This window comes from Citrus sinensis, chromosome 7 (genome assembly GCF_022201045.2).
Source record: "Citrus sinensis cultivar Valencia sweet orange chromosome 7, DVS_A1.0, whole genome shotgun sequence".
In the NCBI taxonomy this organism is placed as follows: domain Eukaryota; kingdom Viridiplantae; phylum Streptophyta; class Magnoliopsida; order Sapindales; family Rutaceae; genus Citrus; species Citrus sinensis.
The window spans coordinates 10,749,525-10,769,365 of NC_068562.1; the positions used below are offsets into that span (position 1 = coordinate 10,749,525).

The following is a 19,841-nucleotide window of genomic DNA, read 5'->3' on the forward strand; positions in this document are numbered from 1 at the left end:
TTTAAATCTATTTTTATGACTTTTTGGCAACCACCGGTTTGTTTTGATTTTTTGACAAGCAACGAAGTCTGCCTTTTAATTGTTTTTCATATGAGATTTATATCACATTGATTTAATGTATTGAAGCAAGATTTTGGTGTCAAAAATGCTTCTGTAGCTTAACCCAATGCTTTAGCTGATCATTTTCACATAAGTAAAATACCTCATCCATTTATATTCAAGATCATAAGAAGTATCTATCAATTTTTCACAATAAAGTTAAAAATATGTATCATAAAACCAAAGTCTATACATTAAATATTTAGAAGACAGCACTTCATAGTTGAAAATAAACCACAGAAAAGATTAATTTGGATTATGTTTACAAAAGCTCATTCTGCAGTTAGCAATGTTTGATAGACCACAAAAGGTTATTATTCTTCATCATCATCGTCATGCTGTCTCCGATGCATGGTGTTCCCGTTAACGTCAGAAGCAAGTTCGGCTTCAATGGCCTTGGAAGGCAACCTCTCGTATGTTCTTGATCTTGATGGAAGAAGCTTGCAATGCCCAAAAGTAAGAATCTGGCTGAGTTTCTCATAGCCCAACTTCTGCTGAATATATACCGCTGCTGCAAGAAAAACTGCAGTAATGGGTATGGCAACATCCCCAAACTTGGAGTAAAAATCCAGATTTGGGTTCGCAAACTCATATTCATCAGCAAAATAAGGATTTGGAACAGGAGATCGTGTGTAATCATATACATGAGGGAGCAGTCTGACCACTGTTATGCCAATGAAATAGAGTTTTCGCAGTGGCTTACAATCTGTCTGCCAAAGAAAGTTACCAATAACTTGAGGCAGTAAGAAAAAATCTTGAACAAGACCAACATACTCCTCTAGTTCAGTTTCCCACATGCTCTTACTTGTCGAATCTATGAACTTCTCTGTTCGAATTGCAGAGTGAATGATCAAAACAAGTATATAACCAGTAACATGTATTGCCGAAGTAGTAAGAAGCACCAGCTTGTCACTCGGGACACGGTGAGGTTCATTAGGGCTCCGTGAAAGCAATCTGACACGTGATTTCCACACCTTTTGCATGAGCCTTAGTGTGAGTAGAAATGATACCATTACTAGGAGCTTCACTGTATAATCAATCACTTGGAACAACTGATTTTTCTCAAGGTTGTATGATGTGTTCTCATATTCAGAATCCTTTCTCTTGAAGAGAGCTTCAGCCCCTGTGATCAAGGGAAGACTATACCCAAGAGCTTGGACACCCAGCATGACAAGAGACATGAAAGGATTGGAATCCAAATTATGCTTGACGCAAAACAACTGGCTCAAAATGCAAGCAATTGCAAATGAGAGTGTCACGATCCGAAGAATCCCCTCAACACCCCTCCGAGAAAGGATGTCTTCTCTCTGCTTCCTGTACATAACAGGAAGTGTTTGGAACTTAATTGTCTTAAAATGGAGGGGATCATCATCGTTCCTTTGGCTGGCAATATATATCTTAGCAGTTGGATTGACCAACCACCGAGATGTTGTGGGGGGGTATGAGACTACCACTTCAATTAAACAATCCAACCCAGCTTCAAGATCCATGCTGTCAAATAATATCTTCCACGAGGCTCTGACATCCCTGCAACCAACTAGATACATCTTTCCAACGTGTGGATCATAAAGACCCTCCAAAAAAAGCACAGAGAAATTGCTATAAGATTTTTCAGTGATTGAGAGTTGAGCTGATACATTCAGAAGGAGCTGCTTTTCAGTATACTCAGCTTTAGTGTGGTAGTGAGTCTCCTCTTCCCTGGTGGAAAAATTCCGTGAAGACCAGTAGTGCCCGAACAGGGGGCCAAGTGTTATAATTTCCATCTGAATGTCAGTTCTTGGCAGGCGAGCTTTAGGTAATGGATCTGGAATTGCAGAGATGTGAAGAGTCAGATCTTCTGAAAGAAGAGAAAGACTAGATAAAAGTCCATCCGCATCTTCCAGTCTGGGGAATTGAAGTAAGGATTTCTTGACAATGGTTCCAAAGCTGAAGGGCTCATTTTTTTCTAGGACAATACCAGCTTTATCAATTTTAGAGTAACTGTAATGGGGATTGGAGGTTCTAAAATAATTCCACAACTCGGTAGGCTGTACAAACTTCTCAAATGCTAAAGGGAAATATGACAAACTACTTTTATTGATGCTGGAAAAACTCCCAACGATTATGCTTCGTTGCTTAATGGAAAATGAAGTAGGAATGTACATACAGATCTGAGAGTTGCAGCTACTCCCTTCGGCATTTACAAGACCAACACAACCAACCATGCAGAGTTGTCCGCTAGAAGACTTCCAGAGTCCCTCAGCGGCAAGAGTCATGTTGCTTATCCCAGATCTCAATGTAGCAGCATACTGCATTGCTGATGGAGGGGCAGCCCAAAACACTGCTGCAACCTTCGCTGAGCTGGAATTTCCCTTTCCATATGTTTGTTCACACTTAACATTTTGCATGAAAATTTTAACATCTTTAAAGCTCCCATCAGTTGCTTGAATCTCTTTATTTAATCCAAATGGACCCATTTTACTGCAGAAATTGTCCGTGCCGTTGCATTTCCAGTTTGGCACGACAGTGAAAGCCCCTTCATTAATAACTTGCTGAAGAACTTCACAAAATCCAATTCCTTTATAGATATCAATGCCACCTTTCATGAAGCTATCTTCAATAGGATATGGATCGCATGCCTTTGAAACAATTTTGTCAGCACCAAATTCATACCGTGCTGACCTGCCACGTTGGGACAAAATGTGAACTTTGTCAAAGTACTTGGGATTTGACTTCGGGTTTAAACTGCTCATCTCCCCTTTTATCACCATATTGGTCAGTGTGAAGGTCAATGGAAAATGAAGCACAAGAAGAATTTGATCATCTTGCAAGAGAGGTGGCTGGTAATAACTTGGACCAGAGCCCTTCATCCACTCCCATGGATTATTGGATTCAGACTCCCGAGATGGCAACATTGCAGTACCCAGCAAACACAACACTATTTCACCTCCATTCTTCTTAGATTCAGTATATATCCCTTGAAACAACATCGTAAGTTGAGTATGATTTGGCCACATCTGAAACTGAGGGTTCCCCCCATAAGGTCTCTCAGCAAAAGATTCATCTAGTGTTATGCCCATATACAATTCACCACTAACACCAACATACTTCTTTGATCGATGGTCACGATCAACATCCATAACCCAGAATGAAGCTATTTTCTCAGGGGTTCGAGGCGAGTCCTTCCTTACATCACTATCATCAAATGGCATAATAGGGGCGACCCCCATCTCCTGCTCCCAATCACCAAACACAAAGTTGACCTCATCTCTGATCCTATAAATCCTATCGCTTTCAGCTCTCAATTCAGTAGCAGAAGATAAAACAGAACTACAATGTTTCTTCACTTCATCAGTCCTATCATAATTGTAAGTCACCTGAGATCGGTCACTCACAAGGGCAGAATCCGGATATGATTCTTGGAGCCCAGAAACCAACGATCCATACACAGTACAAACAACAATAAACAAAAGCAGTATCTTCATAATTCCAAAATCTCAACTTGCAATCACTCTTTTCAATATTTGCCAGCTACCCAGTTACTATGAACACACAAGCTGTCATACAAAAGTTGAAATTTTTTATCCTCACCCACAAAACTTCATCATACAAATCATCCAAAGAAGACAATCAACCAATGGAAGATAAATGTGTATGGTAACAATGGCCAAGATAAGATAGAGCTGATAGTTGGGTGGGGGTGATAGTGCAAAATTTGTTAATTTATTTGATCAGTGAAAAACTTACCTGATAATGGGTTTCTGCTTTGCATGTTCTTGCAAAGATTTCAAGGAAGATTGAGTTACAACAAGTGAGCCTGACCAAAATGCAAAGCCTGGATTGGATCTTCAGTTAAGAACGAAAGAGAAGGACAGACAGGAGTGAAGTTGAAGTTTATGAAAGTGGAGTTGGTGTAACAGATTTAATTAAATACTCATCACTAATTTTAATTTGTTTTCTTTTTTTTTTTCTATTTTTGGTGTTAAAGTTCTATTCTATTCCAATTGTCTTTTTTAAAAAAATAATTAAATATTTAAATGGAAGTCTAATTATAGAAGCATTAGAAGTTTGTCAGTGAGTTGTCATGTAAGAGATGTAACTCAGTTAAAATTAAACTTTAAATAATAAAAATTAGAAAGTAAATCAATTACGCATTGCCAATTTTTAATGGAAACGTGGAAGAGAAGAAAATTATCGATCCGGATTTGAAATAAGTTGGAGAAATTTATTCATTTTTATTAAATTAAAAAAACAATAATTAATTTCGCATGGCGTTCAGGCATCGTATGAGCGCGTGTACGATTTTTTGGAATCTGAAACAAGACAGTGGACCACATAATGATATACTGTCAAAGTCTCGAGTCTTCCACTAGTTACTTATAAAAAAAATTAAAAAAATTAAGAAAATTAAATTCTTAATTACAGACAAACTTAAGATTTTATTCATATGTAATCTCCGATTATCACGATTAATTGATTCTTTAATGGAACACCGACAAAAATGTTGGGAGTTTTTTTTTTTTTCTTGAGAAAAAAAAAATAATTAATTGCTAAAGAGTTTAAATAATCTTTTTTTTTAAAAAGGAGTGAAAAATGCCCGAGCAGGGCCATATAGACTTTGGGCCAAACTCTAACAGGCAGCTTCCAAGTTCCAAATGGCTCTGTTCAAAACTTTCATAGCTCCGTTTCAATTAACATCTTTAAGTTGCGTTATATTACTAATTTTGTGTTACTTATAGAACTTAAGAGTAGATGTCATTCTGCTTCTTTTGAACCCATGAAAAGTTTCTGATTTTCTTTACATTGATTTTGCTTGAAACAGAACAATCCCCTGTTAAATTTGAAGAACAGAATCGACACGTATTGTTCTTTGATCCATTAATCCAAATAAAGCTAACCACTTTTGTTTTTTTCATTCATCAATGGGAAAGCATACATAAATTTTTTGGTATCTATGAGATTCTAAAAATCAATCAAGTACATAATTTACGCGAGCCTTTTATTTTTTGAGAGTACACAATTAAGGAACTGAATCATCCATGTCTTCAGCAGAAGATTTGGACCAAAATTTGGAGACCCCAAATCTAGAACACTCCATGCCCCTCAATTTCAGCAACAGAAACAGCAAAATCCCGCAGCAAAACCCCAATGCAGCACTAGAACCAGTCAATGAAACTGCAGCACAAACCAACATCACAAAAGACTCCTCTTTAGTATTCATATCTCTCGACGCCATAGCCAATTCTATCCCCGCAAACAACAACAGCACCCCAAGAATCCCAATCGGAAACTGCCCCAGAATCCTCACGAACGAATTCCCAAACACCAACCCAATCGCCAGCTTCCCCAGCCCCAAGAACACTACAGCCATTCCACTCCTAGCACCAAACCTGTACTGCCCAGCTAGCCCCCCGGCCCCATGACAAACCGGCATTGCACCAAACCAGCAACCAACAAAATTCATCACACCAACACTGATAGAAACCTTCGTTGCGGACAATTCCTCGCGATCAGGAAACAGATCCCCTGATAATTTACACACAGCAATCACCGAGTTCAAAACAGACAATGGTATCTGAGGAATTGCCGCTCTGAGAAACCCAACTTTCCAATCATCCCATGTAATCTTTAACACACTAATCTCGGACGGGCCAAATCTAAGATCATTAAAGATTGTGGGATCACGAATGAAACAGAGTATCAAACCAAGCAAAAACACAACAAGAGCTGCGGGTATTGCCGACAGAATTCTCAAACGTGTATGCAGCCTAAGCCTACGTCCGCTATCATTAACATCATCAGTATTATCAATATCAAATTCTTGATTATGGGTACCGTAATCGCCGGAGCCGGTGGTGAGGACCAAGAAGAGGATAGCTGTGAGGGCGAGGAGGAGGCCGTCGAGGCCAAGCCAGGGGCGAGAGGAAGTGGACTTAGAGGTGGCGAAATCTTGATTGAAGCGGACGTATTTGATGGCGGTGAAGGCGAAGGAGAGGCCCTGGGAGAGCTGGACGCCGCGGACGACGGGGAGGGGGATGAAGCGGTAGAAGAAGGACATGAGGCCGGTGAGGCCGAGGAGGAAGAGGGTGGCGGCGGTGCAGAGGCCGGCGGCGGCTATCTGGGAGGTGGTGAGGTGGGGGGATTCGGAGACGGCGACGGCGGCGATGGACTTCATGGGTTGGACGGGCATGGGGAGGCCGAAGAGGAGGCCGGTGGCGATGTTGTAGAGGGATGTGAAGATGAGGGTCGTCGAGAGGTCCAGGTTTGAGACGAGGGTAAGGGTGAGGACTATGGGGATGAAGGTGCCCAGATCGCCTACCGCGCCGGACAGCTCCGACACGAGGCTGTGTTTGCGGCGGCCGGGGCGGTGGTTGTGGTGGACGAGAGGCGCTGTGGTGGTGGGTGTTTGCTGTCGTTGTTCTTCCATGGAGTGGTGGTGAATTGGTGATGGTTGGATCACTGAAAGTATTGAGTTTCAGAGTTCGTGAAGTGGAAGTTGTGGGCTTTCAAAGTGTAAGTGTGCAGCGATTATCTAAAGCTCGAAGGTGCACTTTCCAAGTCTCGATTGGATTTTTTTTTAACCATATGAAAGTGCAGTAAGTATCAGCATATTTTATCGTATATTCCAAGTACTGACCACGGATGCAATAGAGGCGTCTACGTTTGTTGAATGTTAGTTTGGGCTCGTCGCTGACGTGAAAAGCTATTTAGATTAAATATAAAATGCGGCTCTTCAAGCATTCCTTGGGGTGGGTTTTTTCTTCCCATTCTTTTTCAATCAAACAACACACTTCACATCAAAACGCTGGCAAGTTAACAACAAAGGCATTGAATTGAAGCCCGGCTTCAAAGCATTATTAAGCCCTGAAGACAATCAAAAGGCTCGTTCACGGGGTCATCGATACCCTTTTCACCTTATTTTCTCTCTTTCTCTCTTCCTTTTATTTCTCTCCTCTTCTCTCATTTCTTTCAACTAAATATGGACTTAATGTATACACTATACATGAATGTCATCGATGAAGTTTTCGATGATATAATATCTTGTATGGTGAAATTTGGCTTTGAATCTAGAGATGCTTGGAGTTGGGGACCCCAAATGAGCAAGTGCCAAATTCTAGCAGGGCAGTCCAAATAGGTTAACAGGATAACATTAGCAGGTAGCATTAGCGGGACCCATTTGCACAAGAATGCAAGTTTCTTTAATTGCACGCAATTCAGATTTTTACATTATTCGGATACATTCTCCTTGTCTCTGTCAAACCAACTCAGCATTGGTAATTTTTTTAACTAAAATATGAGGGAAGTGATAAAATTCTATAGAGGTGTTTCTAGATGATAATATTTATTTTGTTGCTTTATAATTTCTTCATATTATTGAATTTTGTCCAGAGCTCAAGCCTCGAGTTAATATTGGGGCCAATAAGCCCTGCCAAGGCCAAAACTACGGACACGTCCAAAGTTTGTGGAGGTGTACTTGGTGCGTCAAGAACTTTATGCTATCTCTTTCGTCTATATTTGTTTTAGTTCAAACTATAACGGTGAAATAAATCATTTCTACTTTAATTATAGCAGAAGTGCAACTAAATCATTTTTTATTTTTTATTTTTTAAAAATTATTGAACACTTAACTATATGGTGATGATTTTTAATAGGCAAATTTTCATATAGCGGAAGGTGCTATTTGATTAATCCACGCAGGTCATAACTCAATAATATTTATAAAAAATTATTAAATTATATCATGTGTTCTATTACCTACTATACGATGAGTATTTCTCAAATTTATTCATACTAAATTTTTAAATTCAAATATGAAATCATAAGTTACATAACAAATATTCTCTTAAAAATGATATCGTCATTCTATAAATTAAAAATATTGATACTAGTCTAGATATAATACGATTAGAAGTTATGTTGTTGGTAACTTTGAAAGTTGAATTCTCAATCAAATAACGGTCCATTGAAATAAAAGAGAGAAGTTAATGAGTCTTATGATAGACGGAATCCGAAAGGGTATTTTGGTCTTTAAGAAAACACATGCGCCGGAAGCAGGTGATGGACCGAAACTTACGGTTGTCAAAATATTAAATAACGGGGGGGCCCAGGCTATCTAGTAGCCGTTACGCACCCACCGCTTGCCACGTGGCACCAAAATCTTTTTGGCTCTTTCTTAATTTCCCTTAACAAGCCTTTTGAAACCAAATTCGACCGTTAGCTCCTCTGTTTCTATTTTCTAATAGAACATCGTCAACTCTGTCTATACAACAGCAACTTATAGAAGAGAAAAATCAAAATCAACAGAAACAATGGCTGCCGATTACGCATTCACCGAAGATGATATGGCGGTCGACGAGGGTCTCGGATACCCCAAAGCCTACGCCAAGATCTGCAGAGACCGTTCTGCTTCTGGTGTTGGCTTGTGCAGCCATGGCCCTCCATTTTGTTTCACTCCTTATCCTTTGCAGGAAGATGAGGTGAGTCAAAAACAAAAATCTTCTTAGTTGGGTAGAAAGTGAAGGAAAGTTTAGGAAGCTTGAAACGGCTATCTGGGTGTGGTTTGTTTTGGTGTTATTGATTGAAAGAAAATAATTTTACAATATCATCTTGGTTATTGCAGAGTTCGAGAGCTAAACAATTGGAAAAGATGTTTCCAGTTATCGATCCAAAGGCGAAACCAACGGCTAAGCCTAAGATATTTCTGAGTCTCCTGTGGAAACAACTCAACCATCTTGGGTAATTAACAACTAAAGCCTATAAAATTTCAGCAAACGTGATCAATGTTGAAGCTGTTAGAGTTTCGTTTTTGTTTCAACTTTTCTCGAATTGCAGGAATGCTGGCTTTGATCCTGCGGTGATTCGAGTAGATCCATATGGGAATGTTTTGTACTATCATGCTGATTCTGCTTCTCCTCTTGCTTGGGAAATTGATCACTGGTTTCCTTGCTCAAGTAAAAATATTATTTATTGAGCCTTAATTATATCTCAATGTTACTATATATGACACATTAGTGTTTAATTTGTTGCATCATTGTGGACTTTAAGGAGGAGGATTGACTGTGCCTAGCAATCTAAGGATACTGCAATGGCAAGTGTGCAAAAGGAAGCATAACAAACCTGAGTTTGTTGTTCCATGGTGGGATTTGCAGCTGGGTATATCTGTAAACCAGTTCTTATCAGTCTTTGCTTCTTCGAACTCCGACTTCAGGTTTGTGTATCCCTCATTTTCTTCATTTGATGCATATTGTTGCCTAACCTGAATGTCGATGACAAATTTTTGTTCACTGTTCTGGCAGGCACAGGGCATTTTCATACTTGTTCTTGGAAGGTGAAAATGAAGAAATAAACGCCTCACAAACTGTTGAATCGCATAGTTTTCCGCAGCATTTTGTTGAATCAAAAAGGAAATTAGGCCTTGCTCCTGCTGGTATTGTTGTATCTCGAAGGGAACTGCGTGATTCTGCATTGACATTGAGATCCTTGGACTATAATAGGCAGATAAGGTCAAGCTCTCCTGCAATTGGTAAGCACATGAAATATCGAACAACTAACTTTGTTTCTCTACATGCATTTGACTTTGGATTTCATTAGATAAAGACTTGTATTGTTTTCATTGTGTTAGCTTCAAGAAAAGTGAAACCTGGTGTCTTGAAAGAAAATGAAACCCCGGACTTTGTTACAAACCCATATCAAGCCATTGTTGCTGCAAGGGATTCCTTGAAACAAAGAGAAGAAACTCAAAAGATGCAAATGGAAATACAGAAATTGAATGAGGAAGTGACTGATATGAGGAGAGCAAATGATGAAGAAAAGCTTGATATTCAAGACCTGGAGTTGGAGCTGATAAAGCGAAGGAGAAGAGCAGAGAAGTGCAGGCAGCTAGCAGAAGCACAATCTTCATATAGAACAATGCTAGAGAAGATGATTAGAGATGCTATGCACCAGTAAGATTATCAACGTGACGTGCCTTTCACTTAATGTTGAATCTCGATGTGTCCATATTGTTCATTATTCAAAAATTGATGTATCATTTGTTTTGTAGGAGTGTCATTTACAAGGAACAAGTAAGACTGAATCAGGTGGCTACTAACGCGCTTATGGCAAGACTTGAAGCACAGAAAGCAATCTGTGATTCTGCAGAGAAGGATCTCCACAAGAAATTCAAACAACGAGAAGAGATTGAGAAGCAGTTAAGGCCAGAGAGGGAACACGCAAGGAAGAGATCAAGAATGGATGATACATTATTTGAAGAGAAGGACAGTAGATCAGTTCTTTATCTACCAGGAGTCAAGCAAAGAACACCTATACACAAAGAACTGAGAGTGTTTTTGGAGGAGGAACAAAAAGCATCAGAAGCTGGCCTGTCTTCAAACGAAGAACGAAGGAATGAAGAAGTTGAAGAGGAACCGCCAAAACTTGGAATAAATTTTGCTAATGAAAAACATGAGGAGCATGATAAATCCATTGTTGCCTTTGAGGAGTACCCCATTGAGGATCAGCTTAAGAGACTAGAAATTGGGGAGGAGAAAAGACAGAGGCTGCAATTCCCAGTTCTTCGAGAACCAGAGATACAGAAAGTGGAAGAGGAAGAGGAAGAGATCAGAAAGGAGCGCGGAAAAGGGAATGTTGAGAGGTGGCTGCAAATGCTGTTAGAGAACACTCAAGAAGAGACGGATCCTCAAGCAACTAATGAAAACAAGACAAGCAGGACCGACGACATAATCAAAAAGCTGGATGAGAAGTATCCACAGAAAGACAGATCAAGCGTAACACAAGAACCTGAGAAGCAGCAGATTGTCGTAGAGAAGGAAGCACGGAAGTTGGAAGAAGAGATCACAGAGATAGAGCCTGCAGAAACAGTGACAGAGAAAAGCAATGTAGTGGAACAAATTAGTATTGTTGAAGGAGTTGGAAGTCGTAAGAGCTTTGAAGTGAGGGAAAGAACAGAGAAGCACGGAAAGGAGAAATCATTAGGAAGGTCTGAGAGTGCCAGGGCCTTTCACAGAATCCCATCTTCTCCATCTTTGATTTTGAAAAAGGGAGTGGACTGCATACGCAAGAAGCCGATTGTTATGGATGATGATGATGGTAGTGAGTTTCATGCTGCAGGGAACACTTTCATCAAGTCATCTATCAAGACAATCAAGAAGGCAGTGAAGATATGATGAGTTCAATTTCATTATTTTCATTTAATCATTTATTTATTTATTTATTTATGAGGCTTCTTAAGCTGAATAATTGAGTGAATTGCTTACGGTTTGCAGTGTGTATAAGATTTGATTGTGCTGGATGATAACAGCTTCTTGTTTTATAAATAAATACGGTTTCAGTGATAGTATTTTCGGCCATGTTATGTCGGGATTCTCAAACAGTGATAGTGATGATATTTTTTTTCTAGAATTTGGCTATGTTATATGTTGAAAAAGAAATTTGCATCTCTAAAATTTAGAATCAACAATGAGTTTGCCAGCAACAAATAATGGAATGAACTGGTAAGTAAATAGGCAGCGGAGGCTGATAATAATCACCTTTTTTTCAAGATGATAATAACCGATTGGACCATTTAGCTTGTCAATGTATCGCCATCTTACTTAAGCAAGACTGAATTATCATGAGTCCGTGATATTCATCAGGTCTCAATTCACAAGAAGATGATAAAGCTTGTAAGAACACAGAATGAAATCAAATCTACACAATTTTCATTTCATACACTAAGGTAAATTCTACTATATTTCACATGAAATATACATAAATAAAAAGAATAGCACTTTACCTACCTCGCACAACAATCTTGTTTAAATTATATTTTCCCTTTTGGCAGCAAGAATACAGTGACGCTATATCCATTGGGTGCATACATAAAAGTACTACACGATACCTTGATGTCAGTTCCATAATCAAAGGGTGTGCAGTAAATTGAACAGCAAACCAGCTTCTTTCCTTTTCAAGACTGCTGGTTAAAGCGAGCTGAATAACTGTTCATCAGTGTTTCAAGCTCTTGGTGTTGGGACTACGATGTTCTCTGCTTTGCTTGGAATCCTACAATTTAGTTCAAGGGGCCAGCCACTGCCCAAGTGTACAAGTTTCACCACAACCCTGAAACTCTCATCCTGTATTTTTGTACAAGTTATAGAATGCTTAAAAAAAATCTTTAGCTCTCTGACCTGTCTAGTCTTCCCCAGTAACCCTCATCACCACAAGAGCAGGTTCCATCCTTGAAGTGGTGAAAATGTTCAGTATCCCTAACAAAAATGTCTCTGCGTACAATCTTGGAGATGAACTTGACAGTGTTGTGACAACTTTGGCATGTATAGAGATTCTTTGTAACCCAAATAGGCATCCCCGGGGCAGTATTTATGAGGCCAAATGCCACAGCCAACATCTCACTGTGACCACAAAAGATCTCAGCTTTTGAAGCTTCACTTTTGTCCATAGACACATATTCTGAACCAGCAAAACCAACTGCTTTCATTTTCTCATAAAATCCCTCCAAAACTGAATTTATTTCCTTTATTTGAGGGTGGAAATTGTCACCACTAAGGAAAGCATGAACTTCTCCTTTCACTTCCACCCAACTGCACCCAGGATCAATAGTCAACCCTTTCTCTCTCATCAACCTTCTTACTTTTGCAACTTCATCCCATTTCCCACTTGCAGCATAGAGATTACACAAGAGAACGTAATACCCAACATGTCTCGTATCAGTTTCAAAAATATGCCCAGCCGCAAGTTCCCCAAGCTCAAGCCATCGATGAATCCTGCATGCATTTAGTAAGGCTCCCCATATGGCTGCATCTGGCTTCATTGGCATTTTCTGAATAAACCCATAAGCTTCCTCCAATTGCCCTGCACGGCCAAGTAAATCAACGATGCAAGCATAATGTCTCAGATTTGGGGTGACGGAGTATACTTGTTTCATGCTATTAAAAAGCTCTAAACCTTCAGTCACCATTCCAGATCTACTACAAGCACATAAAAGTGCAATAAATGTAACCTCATCAGGATTTACCTTAGAATCTATCATTTTACGGAAGAACTCTTCGGCTAATGCCCCTTGTCCCCGCTCTGCATAACCTGTCAACAAAATATTCCAAGCAGAAACATCCCTTTCGTTCGAGTTAAATTGGTTCCAAGCAGGTTTCATCCTTCCACACCTTACATACATGTCTAGAAGTGCATTTGGTAGAAAACCATCGAATGCTACCCCAATTCTTAATGCATGGGCATGAATCTCTTTGCCACACATTAAAGCTCCTATTCTAGCACATGCAGAGAGGATGGAGACTAAGGTAACAGAGTTTGGTTTCAAATTCAACATCATTTTCCGAAAGAAAATCAATGCTTCAAAGGACCGGTTATTGAGTCGAAGCCCAAGGATTATTGAAGTCCAAGATATCACATTCTTGTCTGGAATTTGGTGGAACACTTCCAAGGCCTTATCAATGCATTTACACTTGGAATACATATCTATAAGTGTGTTTGCAATAATTATGTATGATATTAACCCTGTCCTCATAGCGAGCTGATGAAGCTTAATACCCAGATCCAAGTTTCCTAAACAAGCACAGGCAGATAGAACACTAGCTATAGTAATTTCATCAGGCATGCTACCCTCTGCCTCCATCATTTGATAAGTTTCCACAGCTTTATCAGGTAGCACACTACCTTCATAACATGATATCATTGTTGTCCATGATACTACATCCTTAGATTCCATTCGACTAAAAACTTTTTCTCCTTCCTCCCTGTTCCCAAAACTCAAATACATTTTAATCAATGGATTACACACCGAAACGTCATCAGAAAACCCCATTTTGATTACATATCCATGCACCTCCCTCCCTAACTTCTCATCACCGAGAAGCTCAGATGCAGAAATCACGCTACTCAGGGTCATGAAATCCGGATCAACCAAAACTTCCCTCATCATAATAAACAACATCAACCCTTTCATATATTCTCCATTCTCAAAATACCCTGAAATCATTGCATTCCAAGATATCCTATCTCTCTTAGGCATTCCATCAAAGACCAACCTTGCCCTCACCAAATCACCACACTTCACATACATGGTTATCAAAGCATTAACAACATCGACATCAGCCTCATACCCAAACCTAATCACATGAACATGAACTTCTTTTCCTCTCTTTAAGTCCGGCACACCGCCACAAGTCCGCAAAACACATGGAAAAGTATACACGTCAGGTTTAACACCACCAACCCAAAACATCCTCTGATACAAAGACAACGCCTCATCAAAAAACCCCGCTTTCGCATACCCACCAATCAACACATTCCAAGAAAACAAATCTCTATCACACATTTTACCAAACACATACCACGCATGACCCAAATCACCAAACTTCACAAACATACTTAAAAATGCATTTCCGAGCCTAACACTCAAATGGCTCATTGTTTTTGACACAACAGAATGCAAATATAACCCCTCATCATAACCTCTCTTCCACTCACATAACCTAACCAGATTAACTAAAGCATCTTCATCCACACAAATGTTCAGTTCTTGCATTGAGTCTAAATACTTTAAAGCTTGTTCTAAGGACCCATTGAGGCAAAGTTCATTTAAACGTGAGTTTGGGTTTTTAGTTGCGATTGAACTGGTGTTTTGGGTGTTGAGTACTTGGACACTTTGAGCATTTTTTGAGGAGAAATGGCGAGTTTTGGGTTTAAAATAGAAGGAGGTTTCGGGTATTCGTGTTTTAGGGTTTCGAAGGTTTTGGCGAAGAGGGGTTTGTGAGGTTTTAGCACAGAAAGCCATTGTCATTGAAGATAGAGAGCATAGTTGGGTTTTTGTCTGGGGTTTAAGAGTCAGAAGATAAGTTCGAAAATACTTGCAGTGGTTTACTATTAAAAGATAACGATGATTTTAGCTTTTGTCTTATTCTGCTTTTGCTTCCGTCATGCTTAGTACTTATTATTTTTTATGCGGAGTGTTTCATCCGAATTTTCATCTTCTTCGAACTATTAAGTGGTTGTTTTAACTGAATTTAGATAAAATTCGATTAAAATAATTAAATTTATATTTTAAGGGGAGATTAGACTAAGTTTGAGTTTAAATGTATTTTTTTTATATTTAGGATAAGAGGTATAGCTGCGCTGGGAGGTATGATGCAATGATTTGAGAGGTAAGTTGAGGTGAATTGGAAGGTAAACTATAGTGTTCTGAGTTTGGAATATTATAGCGAACTTGTGGGAGTTAATTTAGAGAATTGACATAGGGAGCTCAAGAGAGCTTCAAGGATAGTTCTAACGAACTTATCTGGTTAACTCCGTAGAGCTTGTAGGACAACTCATGTGAACTCGCATATAAAACATGTCATAGGCATCAAAACCATCATATTAAGTAGAAAATAAGTATGAACAATAAAGAACACATAAGATTTTATGTGGTTCGATCCTTTAACCTGCATTCACGAAATATCTCATCTCCAATTCATTATATAAATAAAGTATTACATGATTTGCTCTACAATATCAACAAAACCTTACTAAATGTTGTTTATGGTGGATAATAACATGAGGGAGATGTGGGTCTTATGGAGATTAGAGAGTTTGGATAAGAGAAAAGCATCTTTGAGAGATGAGATGGTCAAAATCTTTCATGAAGGTATAAATATAAAAGAAGAAACATAAAAAAATGGAGAAAGAATAAGATAAAGCAACCTCTCAAGAAATTAGATATAGGAAAATCCCTTAAGTGTGGATAGAGCAAAAGGGGAGAGAGAGAGAATTCCACAAGATTAAACATGTGGAGCTTATATAGGAGCATTCTTGAGTGTATTTTGGTTTTGTTAGACACATAGTGTTCATTTAATGATTGTCCTCCTGTAAGTGAGTATATTTGAGTAATTTACCTTGTGGTCCCTTGTGGTAACTGAGCTTGAGAGGTAAGGAAACGTCCGGTCATTTTTTTACCTTAACAGCTGAACACATGGCAGCCTCCCAACTTGTCGTCCTGTTGCTTTTGTAGTGGTATCAAAATGACAGCTAACGTTGTCTTTTCTCATTACTTGGCCAAAGAATCTCCATTTTCATTGGCTTCTTATCTTTTTGTTCTCTCTCATAATGGTGTGTAATGTTCACATGCTGACCCTAACCAAAATCTAACTTCCGATGATACCCTATTAATATCGTGTATTTTACTAAAACTATTATTTTCTTCAAAGAGCTTATCTCTTATCTCTCTTTGAGCTAATCCTAACATGCAATCAAACAAATTGACTTCCTTGGTTGAATTTTCTTGCCACGTTTCATTAAGCAATTGGCCTATGTGAGCACCCAAATTTCCCCCAAACAAGATTCCTCTAGTTTTTTATGTTGAAAGAATTGAGATACAAAATACTCACAGAGAACTAATTTGTATGAGGGACACATGACATTCGCTGCTGATTAACTCTTTTGATCACTAGTGAACTTTTAAGTTATTCTAGAGTGTGCTGCTAGCTTTCTCACAGGTCTAATGATCTTCAACAGGGCTACATATAGCTCTGGCTACTAGTAGTTGAGCTATAGTTAGCTAGCTTTGGCAATTTTGATACTTGAGCTATACTCAACTTTGGCGACTGACAGCTGAGCTACACTTAGCTAGCTATGGCGATTCCAATACTTGAGTTATACTCAGCTCCAGTGATTTCAATTATGAACCATCTATAGCTTTTTTATCATGGCGATAAAACATGATGATAACTCCTAATGATATACATAAATTTTAGGGGAAAGGAGATCTCAATCCCCCATAGGTAACCTTACTAAAGTACCTCTATATTGACAATTTGTTCATATTCAAAACTCTTGAATAATTATCAATATAAGTCAACTAAAACAAGAATAGCTCAACATATCTAGAGCTATACTCTAAAAGTTAAACATTCTGAGTCATAAGGGGAGAAAAATTATAATCCATAAATTTAAAAAAATGATAATAAATCATTCATTCACAACACATAACAATAAAGATAAGTCATTCATCCAATAATTTAGATAAATAAACATATTTAAAAAAGCTTATTCAATCACATCTCATAATGCATAGCAAGAGTAAATTATTCAATCACATCCATAGAGAAACAATTAAGAAGATTAGTCATCCTCTCAAGTAGCACTCATTTATGAGATCTGCCTAGGTAAAAATAGATCAAATCATAATCATTATATGACTAGCACGCGTTATTCTAAAAAGAGATTTTAAAATTTCTTTTGTTATTATATAGACATCAAGGAGTTTTAAAAATAAATAAAGTCACGGTGAACAAATAAAGTTCCTATTGGACCTGACACAAATATATTTGAGCAAATATATAGTAGAAAATTCAAATATGGAAATAAAAAGGGAAGAGTCAAGAGCATAATATTGAATAGTTGTCCTGAGTGTTGGAGCATTCAAGAGGTGTTTGACTCTACTTTGGTGCTTAAAGAAGAGTTGAGATAATCTTCAAAATTATTGCACTGTTTTTTTATTTATGAGAAATCCTTAATGGCATTCTTTGAGGAATCCTCTGTAAAGTTTTCCTGAGGTATCATCCTTGGCATTTTTCTTGAGCATTTCCAGAGGAGTCATCCATAGTGTTTTCCTACTCTTTGGTTTTTTTTAAGGGATCCTTGATAGAATTTCTTATGGAGCTTCTCGTTTTGGTGATTTAAATCTAAGGGTATATCTACTGACCTTTATTTAAATATTACCCAATATAAACTAGACATCGCTACGAAAGCTTTTTGTAGCGTTCCCCACAGATGTCGCTAATTGTTTTAGCTAAATTTTATCTAGGATTTGATTCGAATCATTAAGTGGTTGTTCTTACTAGATCCAGGTCAAATGTGATTAAAGTAGATAAAATTTATATTTTAGGGGAAGATTAGGCTAGGTTTGGGTTTATGTGTATTTTCTTATATTTGGGGTAAGAGGTATAACTAAGATGATTTGAGAGGTGAGCTGCAGTAACTTGGGGGGTAAGCTAAGGTGATTTGAGATGTGAGCTATAGTGTTCTGAGTTGCAAATATTATGATGAGCAGGTGGGACTCATAGGAGTTAATTTAGAAAGTTGACACAGAGAGCTCTATTGAGCTTCGAGGATAGCTCTAAAGAGCTTATCCGGTTAACTTCATAGAGTTTATAGGATAACTCATATGAACCCATATATAAAATACAATCTAGGCATTAAAACCATCATAATAAGTAGAAAACAAGCATAAACAATAAATAACATGTAAGATTTTGCATGGTTCGGCCCTTTGACCTACATTCACAAGAGTAACTCACCTCCAACCCATTATATATATAAAGTATTACATTATTTGCTCTACAATATCAATAAAACCTTATTAAAGGTTGTTTATGCTAGGTAATAACATAAAGAATATGTAGTTCTTATGGAGATTAGAAAGTTTAAATAAGGGAATAGCTTTTTCAAGAGATGAGGTGCCAAAATCTTCCATGGAGGTATAAAAATAAATGAAGAAACATAAAAAAAAAAAATGGAGGAAGACGAAGATGAAGCAATCTCTCAAGAAATCATATCTGAAAAAATACCTAACCATTGGATAGAGCAAAAGGACAGAGAGAGAGAGAGAGAGAGAGCCAGTCGAGATTGAACATGTGGAGCTTATATAAGAGTGTTCCTAAGTGTATTTTGATATTTTTGGACACCTGACATTCATTTAAATTTAATGGTTGTCCTCCCTTATATGAGGATATTTGAGTAATTTGTCTTGTGGTCCTTTGATGGTGACACCCATGAGCTTGGAAGGTAAGGAAACTTCTAATCACATTTTTGCCTCCATACCTAGAGATATAGCAGCCTTCCAACCCTGTAGCCCTATTGCTTTTTTGGTGGTATTAAAAAGATATCTGACATGGTCTTTTCTCATTGCTTCGGTAAAGAATCTCCATTCTTATTGGCTCCTCATTTTTAGCCAAAAAAATATATTTATGTTTTCTCTCATGACGGTATGCATTGTAGACAACAAAATCTAGCCTATGATAATACCCTTTAATATAGTTTATTTTATCGAAACTGCCCCTTTCTTCAAGGAGCTTATCTCTTATCTCTCTATGAGTTATTCTAACACCCAGTCAAATAAATTGACTTCCCTTGGTTGACTTTTCCTACTACCTGTCACTTAGCGATTGGCCCATGTTAGCACCCAAATTTTCCCCCAAACACTAACATTTATCATTTAATTATCTTTTACTCTTTATATTTCATTTGCATCTCTTTTGAATTCGTTATTATGCTTTAAAAGCATGACCAAGTTTGTTCTTATAATTTAGTTTATTATATGTAATCAATCGTTCAATTCAATCCTATCTAAGCATTATGGAAAAAAATCTAGGGATAAAAGGTTAGCTTTCAGAGGAGTCTACATTTAGGGTTGGCAAAACCATACCTGTATCTAGAGCTGGCAAAATTTGACACGACCCGATTACCCGACACGAACACGACATAAATAAATGGGTATGGGTTGTCAAATTTAACACGATTATTAAATGGGTCGGGTCCGGGTCAACACGATTTTTTTCCGTGTCGGGTTTGGGTTAAAATTCTTGACCCATTTACCCGATCAATGACCCGATTATATTTTCTATTTTAAAATAATTTACATATTCTTATAATTAAAACTCAAATATTAGAGATGATTTTCTTTTTTTTTATTCTTTAAAAGGGTGAATATAAACACAATGTTTTATTTATAAAATTTTACATACATTTAGAGCTTCAATAGTGTAAATGTGTAAAAA

The 19,841-nt window shown here is 37.9% G+C and overlaps 4 protein-coding genes across 4 annotated transcripts; 1 reads left to right on the top strand and 3 right to left on the bottom strand.

Annotated features, from left to right (window-relative positions):
• Positions 1-253: 253 nt before the first annotated feature.
• Positions 254-4,003, bottom strand: LOC102623963 (uncharacterized). The gene is made up of 2 exons (XM_006465347.4): positions 3,826-4,003; positions 254-3,635 (listed from the first exon to the last, which is right to left on the bottom strand). Exon 2 carries the CDS (start codon positions 3,561-3,563, stop codon positions 414-416), a length of 3,150 nt encoding a protein of 1,049 aa, XP_006465410.2. The 5' UTR covers positions 3,564-3,635; positions 3,826-4,003; the 3' UTR covers positions 254-413.
• Positions 4,004-4,966: 963 nt separating this feature from the next.
• On the bottom strand, positions 4,967-6,959 carry LOC102623672 (molybdate transporter 2). Its single transcript, XM_025097963.2, has one exon. It carries the CDS (start codon positions 6,503-6,505, stop codon positions 5,099-5,101), a length of 1,407 nt encoding a protein of 468 aa, XP_024953731.2. The 5' UTR covers positions 6,506-6,959; the 3' UTR covers positions 4,967-5,098.
• A 1,321-nt stretch (positions 6,960-8,280) lies between these two features.
• Positions 8,281-11,426, top strand: LOC102607277 (uncharacterized). Its single transcript, XM_006465448.4, has 7 exons — positions 8,281-8,555; positions 8,699-8,814; positions 8,911-9,029; positions 9,124-9,286; positions 9,375-9,601; positions 9,701-10,022; positions 10,121-11,426. Exons 1-7 carry the CDS (start codon positions 8,388-8,390, stop codon positions 11,241-11,243), a joined length of 2,238 nt encoding a protein of 745 aa, XP_006465511.2. The 5' UTR covers positions 8,281-8,387; the 3' UTR covers positions 11,244-11,426.
• A 329-nt stretch (positions 11,427-11,755) lies between these two features.
• LOC102623370 (pentatricopeptide repeat-containing protein At1g15510, chloroplastic) lies at positions 11,756-14,951 on the bottom strand. Its single transcript, XM_006465345.4, has one exon. The coding sequence runs from the start codon at positions 14,867-14,869 to the stop codon at positions 12,230-12,232; it is 2,640 nt and encodes an 879-aa protein (XP_006465408.2). The 5' UTR covers positions 14,870-14,951; the 3' UTR covers positions 11,756-12,229.
• Between the last annotated feature and the right edge of the window lie 4,890 nt (positions 14,952-19,841).